The 15,486-nt window shown below is 36.1% G+C and overlaps 1 protein-coding gene across 1 annotated transcript in view; it reads left to right on the plus strand.

Annotated features, from left to right (window-relative positions):
• PREX1 (phosphatidylinositol-3,4,5-trisphosphate dependent Rac exchange factor 1) overlaps nucleotides 1–15,486 on the plus strand; it is a 220,742-nt gene that overhangs the window by 157,913 nt on the left and 47,343 nt on the right. Inside the window, exons 11-15 of the mRNA XM_081323900.1 lie at nucleotides 354–454; nucleotides 5,309–5,412; nucleotides 6,219–6,268; nucleotides 8,504–8,579; nucleotides 11,772–11,844. Coding sequence (XP_081180026.1) covers nucleotides 354–454; nucleotides 5,309–5,412; nucleotides 6,219–6,268; nucleotides 8,504–8,579; nucleotides 11,772–11,844 — 404 coding nt within the window. The remainder of the gene's footprint in view (nucleotides 1–353; nucleotides 455–5,308; nucleotides 5,413–6,218; nucleotides 6,269–8,503; nucleotides 8,580–11,771; nucleotides 11,845–15,486) is intronic.

Raw genomic sequence — 15,486 nt, forward strand, 5'->3', positions numbered from 1 at the left:
GCTAGAGGCTCATACACAGACATCACTATTCAGAGATCATGCATGCACAAACTCAGGCAGGACTCAGCATGCTGCCTCATCAGCGATTTAAACACATTAGGAAGGCTTCTTGAAGTAGATCAGGTGGACAGAAATGATTGGCCAAGAGTCTTTCTGGACATTTTGTGAAGGTGGCATGATTTTGAACATCAGCCTCCTAATCACTCCAAGATGTGGCTTTCATGTAGACACGCTTCGCTTTACCTGGTAGAGAAAGATGCCTTAGGTCATTACACATCTTGAACGTTTATTTCTTTGCCTAAAGGAAATAGGAAGCTAATTTCATTTGTTAAACTTCATCTCTTTCTTTCCAGTGAGTTTGTTTCTTGGTTGAAAGAAATTGGGGAGATAAGCAAACCAGAAGAAGGAGTCAATCTGGGACAAGCTCTGTTGGAGAATGGCATCATCCATCATGGTGAGTGTTTTGTATTGTAGCATTTACTTCCACTAATACTAACTCTATCAAATGTAATAAAGTTAAAAGAAGCATAAAAGAAGCCAAATGTGTACAAAAGCCAATCTTTCAGTTAGAACTTTGGAAAGTTCCCTAACTGGAGGAACTTATTTTAGCATATTTATAGACTGCTTCTCATATAGTTTACAGAAATGATATAATACTATAAATGTTGTGAAATAACCCTCCGATACATTAAAAAAACAAATATTAGTGGAAGTTAATGGCTAACATAAATATATGTAAGTTCCTAAAACAAACTGGGGTTAGGGCCAGTATGCCACAATGGTGAAGTAAATTCCAGTGATGAGACCCATCATATTATAAGACTCATCTCTATGTTTCTAAACTGGAAACCAAGATGAATTTGCAAGGCAAAGATGATTAAATAATGTTTCCTTGTTTTGTTAAGTTCCATCAATAAGTTTCTATTCTATATCCATTTGTCTATTTTATCTGCTCCTTCTCTGTTGTTGTTTTTTGGGAATTTTTTGTTGTAGAGTTAACTTAGAAATAGATTGATTTATATTTTCAAAGTTATTTTGGATTTCTTTGTGGTTTAAAGTCATTGTTGTTTGAATTAGTTGCAATATACTATATATCTCCTCCTGTGAAGTATTTGTTTTCTTCATATGTTCCTTCTACATGTCTCTGATCCATGATGGCCAAGAATTTGAGTTTTTCCTCTTCCTTTCTTTTCTCTGCAAATAGCTTTAAAATCCCAATTAAATAGATATTTGTAATCCAAATAGTTAAAAAAAAGATTTTATTTTCTGAAATTTATAATTCTCTCTTTGTCTTTTATTTGGTCACAGCTGTTCTTTGTTGTTAAAACTTTGAAGGTCACAAACACGGATTAGCTTTTCCCAGGTTTTGCCAAGTCTTATATTAAAGTCATAGCTGTCATAGTCTTCGTCCACCACTAGGTGTCAGCAACTGTTTGTTTTTCAATTTCCAAAATTAGCAATTATCTTTAAAATGATAGTCTTAACCATTCAAACAATTTTAGATTTATCCAGATTTAAATTTTAAATTTCAGGTTTTATATTTATTTCATTTCCATATATTTATTTGCTGCTTCCGTTAGTATAAGGGTGGGGCAGAAATCCCGCTCTTCCGTTTCGGAGGTATTTTGCTTCTTGGGGATCTTTTCCAGGAAATTAATGTAGAATAGAAAAGAGAATTCCTCACCCAGTTTCAAGCACGCTGTTCATAGCTGTGCTGTTAGTGCTTTAGGACTTCGGTTGCTAGTAGCCTGGGCTGGTTGATACAATATGGCCAGCCTTTCTCCTGTCGGGTTAGAAGGCATTCCCCAGGTCGAATGGAACGGCCGCTGCCATTCCAGAATTCCTGGAGCACCCTTCTTTCTTCGTCGCCTCTCTGGGACGACTTAGACCCATTTAGGGTCTCCAGGCAGAGCGAAATTAGCCGCAGGGGTGCGGAGAATCCGCAAGCCCACGACTGGTCGCTACTGCGCAAAACTGGAAGTCCAAGATGATTCACTATTTAGTGGCTCTTAAAGTTAGAAATATATATTGTTGTGGATGATATTGAAACTTCAATACCAACCCTGTTCAGAGTAGCTCTGTGAAGGAGAAGGGCAGTCTCTAAATATGATAAATAAAATATTATTTTTAATAGTTCTCTGTAATTTAAGGTAAATGTTAGGTAAACCTCTTTTGTAGATTGTAAAACAGAAGAAATGCATTTGGCAGTGCAGTTCTTTATGCATATTCCTCAGCAGCAAATTCCATTGTGTCTCATGGAGTTTATGACAAAAATGGGGACAAAAGATTGCAGACTAACTATTTAGTCCTGTATATATCTATTCTGAAGAAATGCAGCAAAGCTACTTCCTGATAAGCAATTGTGATAATCTCTTGAAGTCTAGTTTGTGACATTGAATCAAACATTTACTTCACAAGTGCTAACCTTTAACCAGTGTATAAGCATATGTGGCAAACTGAGGGACCAGCAGTGTTTGTGCTTGGGACAAAATGTTGATAACTCTGCTGAAATTTAAGAGTGCATCTTCCAAGATGACTTCAGTCTAATTTAGTGTGCGCAAAGCTTATGTGGATTGATCAAAGTCTTTTTTTACAATGTACTCACATATTTTGACACAGCGATCTCAAAAAAAAATAAAAATCCCAGCCTCACTGATCCCTTCATATGTTATGTTTTTGCATAGAGTGGTAAAATTTTATGGCAAAGCTAAAATACTATATTTATTTTTAATTATTTAGAATTTCTAAATAAAAAAATAATAAAAATAAAATATACCTAAGGCTTCAAACCTTACCAGGTTTTTTTTCCTTTGTTTCCTGTGCTGATCAACTATTGTAATAAATTGCTTACATATTGCGGGTTGCACATTTTTAGATCTAAGAAGCAGATGTTTACATACATATCAAAATGTGTCATTGAGCAAATGAATATGTTGAACAGATGCATTTGTTCACAGAGCCATAATTTGTTTTCCTCTCAGAATGCCCATGGGTAGCATAATCAAGACCTGTTTCCAGTGTGTGGAATAGCTCTCCAGCGGCTTGTTGGATGGGAGGACAGTCTCCTTCAACAAGGAGTCCCAGAATTTGTTTTTCTCCTGCTGCTTCCCAATAACAGTATCAGTTTCTTATTTAAGTAGTTCCTGCTGCATCCTTCAGGTGTTCAAAGCTGGAAAATTACCTTCAGAGTAATGAGGCATTTTCTTCCTCAGGAATTTGAGTTGTCTTAACTGCTATGCAAACTGCCTGAAACGAATTTTAATGGGGGAGTTCTTCTATTAAGTTTGACTGACATTTTTGATAATCTCTTGTATTAGTACACCAGAATTGCTTTTTCTAACAGTCTCAGTGGACAATAGTAGAAGATGATTTCATAAATTGAAATCTTGGAGAAGATCCATTTGTTTAGTCCTGGGACAGACAGCATCAGTTCTTGAGTATTCAGTGTAATCAATTTTCAAGTATGCTCTGATGAAATATTGAGCAGAGAAAATAATTAGAATCTAGCCTTTCTTTTAGGCAATGTAATAGGAAAAAAAGACTTGTTCTAGCTGTAATTATGTAATTACATAAAGATATACTGCTGAATAATCTTCTGCTACAGCAGAAACTTGGCATGACAATATTAACAAAGTTGTTGTTTTTCTGATACAACACATCTACATATTATATGTAATTGTCTTAATAATGAACTATTTAACTGATGGTGTCTTTCAGCCCTTTGTGGAAAGGTACCTCTCAAGCTAATTCAATGCCATTTTTAAGAGTCTGAAAGATACTGCAATATCGCAGGAAGCTATTATTTGTCAGTGTAGGCTGGTATTGTTGGTAGGAGCTCTCCAGGGTTCCCAGCAGTGAAAAATCCATTGACTTCTGCAGCAAATAGCAATGAAGCAAAATTTCAATATATACAACCACCATTACAATACAAGCATAACTCACAGCATTTACATGATTGCATTATCATATGAATGTTGTCTTCTGCTTCTGCTTTCCCTCACTTGTAGATTTTCATGGCAAAGTCTTCCTCATACTTTATATCTCTGACTGTTTTCTAAGTGAAAATTGCAGTTTGATCTGAATCCTTTCACACATAAACTGTATGCTTTACCGCTAAGCTGTGATCCCATTCCTATTAGCTATTGGATTATATCCAGTAATGGCTTTACCTTAATGCAAAAGTACAGTGTCTGATCCCCCAGGGCAATCTAGTGTCAAGCCCACTAAGTAGATCAGAACAGGAAATCGACTCCTCATGAAGGCTAAAACTGCTTTTATTGAGATTAGCTATAACAGAATTTTGCAGCTCTGGCAATGCTGTATCTCCTCCTCCTTCTTATTCTTCAGTAAATTGGGGAGGCATCTGCCTGGTAACTTAGTTTATCTTGATCTGGATTTTAAAAATATTTTTTGCCCAAGAAATGATTCCTGCATATTTCCATCAAGGTCAACCTCCTTACTTTTTACAGCTATAAAACTTTGGATGTGGTCTCCAGTTGGATTTTTGTATTATTATTAATTGTAACATGTAATATGAGAGAAAAAGCAGAAATGTAAATTGTTAAATATATGAATGGAGAGCAATTTTATTATTATTTTAAATATAAATTACTAATAATATCACTTTTATCTTAGCTACAGAAAATTTTGCAAATATACTTCTAGTACTATTCCCCCAAAATGTGAACAGTTATAGTGGGTGTAGATGCAATGAATTGTGCAAGGAGAAATATGTTTTGCTAAGAAACAATTATCATTTAATACACTCTTTTGTCTTTGTGCAAAAGTGGTCCTCATTCAATATCCAATCAAACGTACGATGTCACTGAATGAGTGGTAGTTATGACCAGTCCTTAAAGTTCTAGCCAGCACAATTTGCCACTGTCATGTGATTATAATGCAGGCACTTGACAAGTAGCCTGGATTTCTGACTGTTGCAGTGTCCCATGATTTGTGATCTTTTTTGGTAGTTTCCCACAAGCAAAGTCAATGAGGAAGCCGGCAGAAAGTCAAAAGTTGCAATCCTGTGAAGTCCTTGCTTAATTACTCATACAGTCCTCACTTTTTTTTAAACAATGGTAAACAGGGAGTCCAGGTACTGCCACTGCTAAGCAGAATGGTTATGTAGTGTCACATGTTATGACCACATCACTTAGTGATGGAAATTCCAGTCCCTATTGCCACTGTTAATTGAGAACTCCCTGTATCATTTTATAGTAACCAAATCTTGTTCAACAAATTATGGGTTTGGAGGACTTCATGCTGGAGAATGGAAAATAAAAGTTGTTTATTACTCTTAATGGTTCAGTTTCAGATAAGCACCACTTCAAAAACGAACAGGTGATGTACAGATTTCGTTATGATGATGGGACATATAAGCCACGGAGTGAATTAGAAGACATCATGTCTAAGGTACTTTTGATTTTGCTGCTAAAACTGTGGAAAAAGTATGTTCTAGCTTAATCTAGAACTTATTTTACATTGTTAACATTTTCTTTATCCAATATATTATAAAGAATCATTTTCCTTATGCCTACACCAACCCTTTCAAACTGCATTTTCTGTAGAAATATGGAATATATAAGATATTATTATGATTGATTGCACAGTCATCCAGATATTTCAACTAGATTTAGCATTTTTATCCACCTATTGCGTCCTTCCCCAGGACCTGTGATATGCAGATGTTGTTTGGTGGCGTTAAACATCTTTTGCAATTGACTGATGCCAATTTTGTCAGGGCTAGTGATGCTCAAGTGGTGTTCCAGATTTTTTGGAATTGTGCTCAAAATGCCTATTACTATTAGTACTATCTTTGCTTTCTTTTGCCACAGTCATTTTACTTCTATTTGCAGGACTTTGTTTTTTGTTATTACTACTATTATTATAATTGATGAGGAAATAGCATGTTTTACAACCAAATAGGTTTCAGTGTCTATTCAAGTACAATTGAATGGAAGAGTAGACATAATTAACTCAGTGTCAATTGTGAAAACAAAATAGTTGCTTTAAAATATTCTAGTTCAAGAAATTTTAGGGAAATTGTGAAATAAGTAAAACATTTTTTACTTAAATGTTTCTATTTTATTTTAATTCAGAGGGTGAACTGTTATAGTGTAAGTCCCTCAGCAAGGCAATGGTTTACTTAGGCTTACTGCTGTTCTAACATTTTAACCTATATTTTAGACTGTAACCTTATCATTTGCTTTTCTTTGTAGGGTGTAAGGCTCTACTGTCGTCTGCACAGTCTGTACACTCCAGTAATAAAGTAAGTTCATTATTATGAGATCTTCATACTATGTCTCACCTCATTTGGAATTTTATCCCTTTTGTTGTTGTTGTTGTTGTTGTTGTTGTTAGCTGCGAAGTCGTGTCCGACCCATCGCGACCCTATGGACAACATTCCTCCAGGCCTTCCTGTCCTCTACCATCTGCTGGAGTCCATTTAAGCTCACGCCTACTGCTTCAGTGACTCCATCCAGCCACCTCATTCTCTGTCGTCCCCTTCTTCTCTTGCCCTCAATCTTTCCCAGCATTAGGCTCTTCTCCAGTGAGTCCTTCCTTCTCATTAGGTGGCCAAAGTATTTGAGTTTCAACTTCAGGATCTGGCCTTCTAAAGAGCAGTCAGGGTTGATCTCCTCTAGGACTGACCGGTTTGATCGCCTTGCAGTCCAAGGGACTCACAGGAGTCTTCTCCAGCACCATAGTTCAAAGGCCTCAATTCTTTGGTGCTCAGCCTTTCTTATGGTCCAACTTTCACTGCCATACATTGCAGCTGGGAAGACCATAGCCTTGACTATACGCACTTTTGTTGACAGGGTGATGTCTGAACCAGAAATAAATTGTTTTCAATTTGGGAGAACTTGTCTTCCCTCTTAACTATGTTTTCAGTTAGTTAAGACTATGTGACTGTGTTCTACTGTATTGTCTCTTATAGTATAACCTTCCAAAGATAACTTTTTTTTGGTATACTGAAACATCATTGGATGATTCTCTGTTTCAGCTTTTGGATGAGTACTATTGGTTGGTTAAATAACAGACTACTATATTTTTCAGAATAAACCACTGGTAACATAAAATAATGAAGTCTGTTTAAAAAGGGGATTGGAATTCTAGTTTTTGAAGTGGACTCCTAGCTTCTCATTTTTCCTAGAATGCAGTAACTTGAATGATCATTCCTTGTCATCTTAGTACATTTTGGCGCATAGAAGCATCTTATGAACCATAGCTATGCTTAATTGAAAACTCTTCTGTCCTAAGGAACAACAGTATTCTAAGAAAGGGGAAGTGATGCTTTAAAGTGTGTGAATGAATATGTGTGTTGGCTATATTTGTGCTCATTTAAAAATAGTTTGAAAGTCAAACAAAAAGAAATAGTCAATTAGTCAAGGAAATAACACTGACACCGATGCATGGAATTAGTGGTGGTATTTTGATGACATTAGATTCAACAGCATTAGTGAGGAAAACCTGTAGACAGAGTTAAAAGAGGTATCAGCCTAGAATCCTTATGTAGCCACAAGCGAACTAAGTTTAACTTCAGTTGATTTCTATTGACCATTATCTAACTTCAAGCAGGTGCTAACCATTAGTTGAGAAGATTCCTGTACATAGGCATGATTAGCAATAAATCAGTTTAATTGGACTGTCACAAGTGGATCTGATAATTAACAACCAAAATTCATGAATTATCATTGCAAATTTTGGAAAGATGAGTGGCAAATAAGGTAAAACATGATTGGGGATAATTCCAATATGATTGGTCCCCCAAAGAGATTTATAGCTCTCTGCTGAAACATTTATAAAATGAGAGTTAATATGTATAAGACTGATGGGAAATATGGTAAGGTTTGAGAAATACATTCTTAAAGGAGCTTTAGGTCAAAATTGATTCCCTCTGGCTATTTCAAAAGAGCTGCCACAATTAAATATATTGATAATATAAAATAGCAGTATTTTATAACTTAGTAGCTTCCAGATGTAATATGGTTATCACTTTAAAAATTGCTAGCCAGCATGGTCAGATGGAATTCTGGGAATTACAGTCCCACAATATAGAGGAGACTAGATTTGAAAAGGCTGTATCAGCCCTTCAAGGTAGACCAGATTTGAAAATCAGTGCTCTGTGGGTCAGAACTACTTTAGTTGTAACAGCAATAGTAACAGAAACTTGCAAATCTAAATGTGCTTCCCTCCTCCCTCCCATTATCTTTGTGTGAACTAACAAGCAGCTTGTCTGAGATACTTTGTTGTCCTGGGCTCAAGCCTCTTTTATCTGATGGTTTCCTTGGTAGAAGCTCGTCTTCCTGTCATTCCAGGCTATCCCCTCTCCGGTTTACAGCATGCAATCAAATATTTAAACTATAAACTGCAGAAAGTCTAGAGAAAAGTGGTTTTCTTTCTGTCAATTCTCTCCCAGGTTAAAATGTGGTATTGACGTTTTAAAAATATGTTTTGCCAACCATAATTTTTAACTATCTTCTGATTTTCTTTTCTGATGTAGAGATAGAGATTATCACTTGAAGACGTACAAATCAGTGATCCCAGCAAGTAAACTAGTGGATTGGTTGATTGCTCAGGTAATGAGATCATATACATGTTGATGTTTCTCTTCTTTGGGTTCAGCCTCAACTCTTTCACATTTTGTAATGTTATTCCATAGAATTATTCCACACAGTATTAAAACATAAACTGTTGGAGCCTTTGAAGTCCAACCAGAAGGACTTATTTGGTATCTGTAAATATTGAATTTATCAGACTGGAAATGAAATAAGAATGCTCCAGATTTTAACTTTTTATGTTCTAACAACATAAAAGAAGCTTAATCTAGGTGGGCAAATAACAATTCTAAAATATTCCCCACGTGCCTTGTTATTCCACTGATATTGCATGGACTTGACTTTGACTTAACTTATACTTTTAATAAAAAGATTTAAGATTGAGATTCTAGTCCATTAGTACCCTGTGCTGACACTGGCTAACTAGATGCCTTTGAGAAGCTTATAAGCAAGATAGGAATCCAAATACAGCTGTTGGTATCCAGATACTGCTCTTGTGAAAGAAAAATGTCAGATCTGTTATCAGAACACTGTTTAAATTGCTTTTTATTGCAGAACAATTACTTGTCTGGAACAAATTGTCCCCATTTAATCCTATGTTAGGATACCAGAGTTTCCATTTATGCTTAGATATCAAGTATGCAAAATTCTTTATCTGAACATCGAGAAGTGGTCTTCCTATTTTATTATGGCCATTCTTTTTCCATTTGTATTATATCCCCAATTATGAGGAGACAATTTGAGAGGTTATAGATTCAATCAACTCTTGACTTGAATGTTGCTGTTTTGCAAAGGGTAATATGTGAATCTAGTTGCATTATTAGCCATGTTTGTGTCACTGTTTTTATGTGCTATTTCTTGTAAGCAAAGCAGATTCCCAAAGGCTAGCTTCAGAACAGTGTCAAACAGATGTCAGTTTAAAACTCATCTGGGAGTAAAATTAGATGGTGGCATTTATAAATTCACTGTAATAACTTTCTAAGCAAAGAAGCCATGTGGCAGGATGTTAAAATGGGAAAGGTGCATGTTAGGGCATATAAATAATAATGCAATTAAAAAGTTGTGAAATAGCGTTGATCAGCACTTCCAGATCTGAACATTTTGCCCATTAAAAAAAGGAATTTGCTTATTCTGCACTGATAGTGTGTAGTTGATCTAAATTAAAAATAGTTTGAAACTTCTGTATACATATTGTCTAAATTGTGCAATCCAGTCACAGGTTAAAGCAGTTTCTGAAACTGTATCCAAGTTCAAGAGGTGTTTCTCAACTTTGGCAACATGAAGATATATGAACTTTAAATCCCAGAATTCCATGCTGGTTGGGGAATTCTGGGAGTTGAAGTCCACATGTTTTCAAATTGTCAGAGCTGAGAAACACTGTATTAGAGTTACCAGATTTGAGCTGCAGAAATCCAGATAACCACTCAACAGCAAAGTGATATAGGCAACTCTGCTGACATCTAATGGATGTCCAATTTTTGTGGCCCTGATCTGGTGGTCCTATCATCTCTTAGTTTCCACAGCTGCTAAAAGTACCTAGTGCTGGAGACTGCCTTTCATCAAGAAAACTTTTGCTATTCATTTCCAATTAGTACCTAATTTTTGATGTAACACCCAGGGACAAAAACAGAGATTGACATTATCAAGTTGCTTTGTTTCCTTTTTCATCCCTGGTGCAGGATGAAAAAGGGAGCAATGGTCATAGGGCAAAGCAACTACTTTATAGACAAAAGATAAGCAAAACGAAAGTCTTAATTTACAGATCTTTTTCTGAGATCATAAAGGCTAGAAAGAGTATTGATAATTATAACAGCTAATTAAGGGCTTGGTGCATATAATAGTGTCATCTTAAAACTATTATGTACTCTAGACTTACTAAAGATCTGTTTAGTAGTTTTCACAAGACTCTGTCTTTGCCTTGGTTGGTTTATTGCCCTGGGTGTGAATGAGTTGCTAAGCCAAATGAATCTACTTTATCCTATTGCTATTGAAAGTTCCTGGCCATAATTTATCCTGCAGTTGGAAACCATGGAGATTTGTCCATGTATAGACCAGGAAGTGGAGCAGAAGTGCTGCGTGTTCCAACCCCTTGCTTAGCAGACAAAGTTATCCATCTTCCCTCCTTTGTTCCTTTCTATATTAACTTTGCTGGGCAAAGTTGTCTAATGAAAAGGAAAGAATTTGCAAAACTCATAACTAAGGCTTCCCTCCAAAGCATTGATTAGTTTGACTTAGGAATCCAAGGAAGGCAGGGATTTCAAGCCAAGGGCAACATACTGAATATCTATGTTACTTTGAGTTTTCCAATAAGAAATTGTGTGTTTTAGAGTGGGCCAGGAACTGCAACTACACAGTATCCATGAGCCTTGTTTCTGGTATGATTGAGAAATGAGAAAGTATCTTTAAGTTCAAGTGGAACAGAGGGGAAATATATTCCAGTGGGAATTATCTTTTGCTAAAGAGAGGAAACTACACTAATAAACTTAGAATTGCCCAACTGTCGTTGGAGAGGCTCATATGAGCTGGTTGCCATATGGAGCTGAGCCTATATAGTTCCATTCCAAGTGGCCACCCACACAAGTGGTTGAGCAGATAAAATGGGGATCTGGCACTAAAGTAAATGTGTTTCTTTTTTTCTTCCGCTTTCTTCTTGTCAGCCAAAAACACCTATTACATCATTCCTAGAAATATTAGCCTGAATACAATGAAATCATATGACTGAAGCTGTGTGTATTATTTTAAGCAGCTGTTTCTCATGGGGCACCAGACATGATATTTCATTGTATTTATACCCTATTAAAACTGATATTTGAGAACTCTGAGTAAGGAATCATTTTTACTGCGTTTTCTTTCAGTAGGTTCTGCTGCCTTTTATTCTGATATTTTATGGAATGTATAAATCAAAGCCAGCTATAGATGGCTTTGATTATATTGCTAGTAAAGAAAGCTTCTGCGTAGAGACAACTGGCTGCAACTGTGTACTGTTAAAAACAGCTCCTTTATGAGATTCTGGTCTTTGTCCTCTCAAAGCTTGAGGAAGACAAAAGGTACTACATTTAGGAGTGAATGGGATTTAAGTCAAGGGAGTCCTGCTTTAATTACTTCAACTGTTTCTTTCTTCTCTGTTCATTTGGGAACTGGGATCTAGTTGTGGTAGGATTGTTTGAATTACGATTTGCCCAGGGTGTAACATTTATCTTTTCTTGTTACTAGGGAGACTGTCAGACCAGAGAGGAAGCTGTGGCACTGGGAGTTGGGCTCTGTAACAATGGTTTTATGCATCATGGTAAGCTGTTAATTCCTCCTTACCCTGACCAATTAACAAGGATTTAACTTTGTTTCTTTAACCAACAAATGTGATCAATTTTATGACAGACTTTTTTAAATCAAGCACCCTCTGGATTGCATCTCCTTGAATCACAATCTTTTTCCCAATATATTTTAAAGGCACTGCGGTGGGAATAGTTGCTTTCAATAGCTACTAAACTGGATTGTTAGGCAACAGACAAGCCTAGTTATTCTAGTTGCTTTCCTTCTGTGTAAAAATAGTGAAATTCTGGCAAACAATCTTTTTAAGATAAGAGCTACGTTTGAAAAGCAGAAGTAGTCATAGTTAAATTTAGTGGAGTCAGTGCATGTCTCCTAGTGAGGGAAGCAGCTTAAAATCTAAGTCCTAGGTTTAGTTACTCAAAAGTAGGAGACAGAAGCAACACAGAATCTCACCCGATCCTCTGATAGGAAAGTATCTCTTTCTTAAAATTAGATGTTTGGAAGGGGTAAAGACCTTTACCCCTCAGTTCTTCACAAATCAGTCTTCAAATGCTAGATTTCCCTGGTAACAAAAATATTTGCAAATAAATTACAGTTCAGATGTATCATTCCATAGAGTCAGCAGCAAAGAAGATGGGAATTGTAACACTGAGGATGGGAACTATATTCCCTCACTCCCTATTCCATCTGTCTGGATGTGTGCAAGTCACAAATCAGCAAGAAAGTGAGGCAAGAGAAACAAGAAAAGACAATGAGAATCCTTGCGTGTTAAATGAGTTAATTGGGTTATGTACAGGAGAGAGCAATAAGAGAAGAGAGGTTTTAGCTCAACTGTAATACGATTCATTTAGCTTTGGCTTGATGTATATTGCATGAACCCAGCCTTTGTGGTATATACACCACATTTTATAACTTAATCTGTTTTTCTAGCCCTACCAACTGAGGTTAACTAAATGATGGGTTAACCAGAGTATGGCTGTGTGATATGTAAACCTAGTCCAACCTGTGAAGATTTGAGAATTGGTGGGAAAGAAGGCAATCAGTCCATTTGTTGATTATTTTGTTTAAGAAATACTTTTGAAACAGCTAACAGCTTGTACTGGAGTTCATGTATTTTCCATATAAAATGAATGAATCAATAAATAATGATTTTTTTAAAAAAAATAATTTATAGAGATGTACACTTATGGCTGCAAGGACAATATTAGCACATTTGAAAAGAGGTACTTTACCAATGATATCAGACTAGAACTTTGAGAGTACACAGTAATGGCAAAAGCAATAACATACACTCACATAAAAGTCTAACCCTATTTAAGCAAGAAAACTTCCATACCTGCTATATATTTTGCAGCAAGGCAAATACAAATATTTAAAGTATGGGTTTTTTTTAAAAAAAAAATTGAAATCAGAAGCACATAAAAAAGTTAAAAATCTGCAAGTATCGGAGATCACACTTGGCCAATAAAAAAAAATCTATTCTAGTGTACATAGAGTGCAACAAATGGAAGTTAGAAACTAATATTTATAATGTTTAATAGTTTTTCCCTTTTTCTTTTGTATATTTAGCATATTTAGTAAATTCATACTAGCTGCGTATTTTACATACTTGTCTTATCCAGCTCCAATTAAAATCCTTACATCATAAAAACAATTTAATAGATGTTGTTTTTTATTGTTAATGTCTCACCACCTGAGCACTAACATATCCTGATCACTAACTGTACAATTTGGTGCTGTAATTCCTTTGTTGGCTTATAGCAGGGGTGTCAAACTGCCAGCCTGCAGGCCAGATGCATCATAACAAAACCGCACCCACCCCATTGCCGGCAATGGCAAAAAAGTCATGATATGTCACGACACATCACATGACACTACAAGTTTGACACCCCTGGCTTATAGTTTGTATGTTTCTAAATCATTTTCTTTTTCTTTTTTTTTCTTTTCTCCTTTTGCTTGCTTATGTTCATTTTTTTCTTCTCCTTATTTTATTAAAAATAATAAATATTTTTAAAAGAATTAAAAATATAAACAATAAATAGCACAACTCTCCATCTGGAACACAAACTCACCAGGGATATTATTGGATAAGAGAAGTATATTCAACTTGGATTTTACTTCCAAGGTTTCTCTGTATACTGATGTCTTTCAGTGAGCAGCAAAGGGTCCATGAAATGAAAGGCAATTCTTCCACACACATCAAGAGTCTTTCTTTTCTTTGTTTGCGCTGCAATAAACTAGAACTACAGGAAGACACAACAGCTTCAGATTATTCTGGCATCTTTTCAGGCAGCTTTAATTAATCTAATTTATTTTCCACTTCTCTGTAAATTCTTGTCCCAATAACTATTGTACAGTATTCTGGGCATTTGAAGGAAAACTAGGGGAAAAAAAAGAAACAAATTTAAGAAATACTGAGAGCATTTCCTAGAAATGCAAATTCTTTGAACCTCCTCATGAGCAAACTGGCATTTATTCTCTTACCATGTTCTTTTTGAATTAGCAAAGATACTTTATAAGCATGGTTTTACACAACGTGCCATATGTATACTTTAATAATAAACTAAAGGCCCTTCCCCCAAAGAATTACATGTTATTAATGAGATGACCATTTACATCATTTTTGAGGTTATGAGAACACTGATCTTTGCACTCCAGCACAGTTTTCAGCTTTCCTCTATGGCCTTAGGCAGGGACATTTCCAATTTATGCTGTGTAACCTAATTTATCTGAGGTGCTGGCAGGCCTTCTGGTGAATCATCTCCTCTACTCTTGCAGCCATCCCTGTATTAATAGTAACAGGAACAAAGTGCAGGGGGTTTCATGGATACCTGCGCTAAAGGTTTTTAAGGCATCAAGGTAAATATCAACACTGGACCTTGCAAGGGCTGTGGACATTACCATTTAACTGGTGCTGGGCTTGAATGCTGGAAATTGAACCTTCTCTGTCCTTTGTTTAGGTTTGGTTCCATTTCCCTTATTAGGTTGTTTTGGACTCCCTGCTCTACCATCTACGTAATATTTTTCACTTATTCAGACTTCGGGTTTTTCCCACGCTTATTGATACCCCGGTCTCATGGAAGGTACTGTTTGGGATGACTGAGCTCCCATATTCATTGCTGAACATGAGAAATAGAGAAAGTAATTTGTGCCTATTCTGTATCAGCCTATTGTGAATTATTTACCATAAGAGGAGTAAGATTATAGTCCCCATAATTTGCAGGTCTAAGAATTACGACAATGATAGTTCAACTTTTGCTCAGCTTTGGAAAGGCTACTATCTTGTCAATATGGAATGTCTAATGAAATAACTGCAAGAAGGGGCAATGTGATACTTATTTTGGTGCCTTCAAGTCAAACTCTTGGCAACCAAATGGCCATTTTTGCAAGTCCATGCAGTTTGCTTGCAATATGTCTATGGAGATTCTCAATCATCCAGGTCCCAAAGATGCTTTTCCAAAAGGCAAGTGAACTTCTTGCAATATTTTTCAGAAGTGGTTTTCTAATGGTGCCTCTTTAGGGCTAAGAGAGAGTGACTGGCCCAAAGCCACCCAGTTAGCTTCATACCTAAGGCAGGACTAGAACATGTGATTTCAGGCTCAGTGCCTATAACCACTACACCAAATTGACTCTCCCTATACAGTATGATACCAGTTCA

Source organism: Vipera berus (assembly GCF_964194415.1).
Source record: "Vipera berus genome assembly, chromosome: 3".
In the NCBI taxonomy this organism is placed as follows: domain Eukaryota; kingdom Metazoa; phylum Chordata; class Lepidosauria; order Squamata; family Viperidae; genus Vipera; species Vipera berus.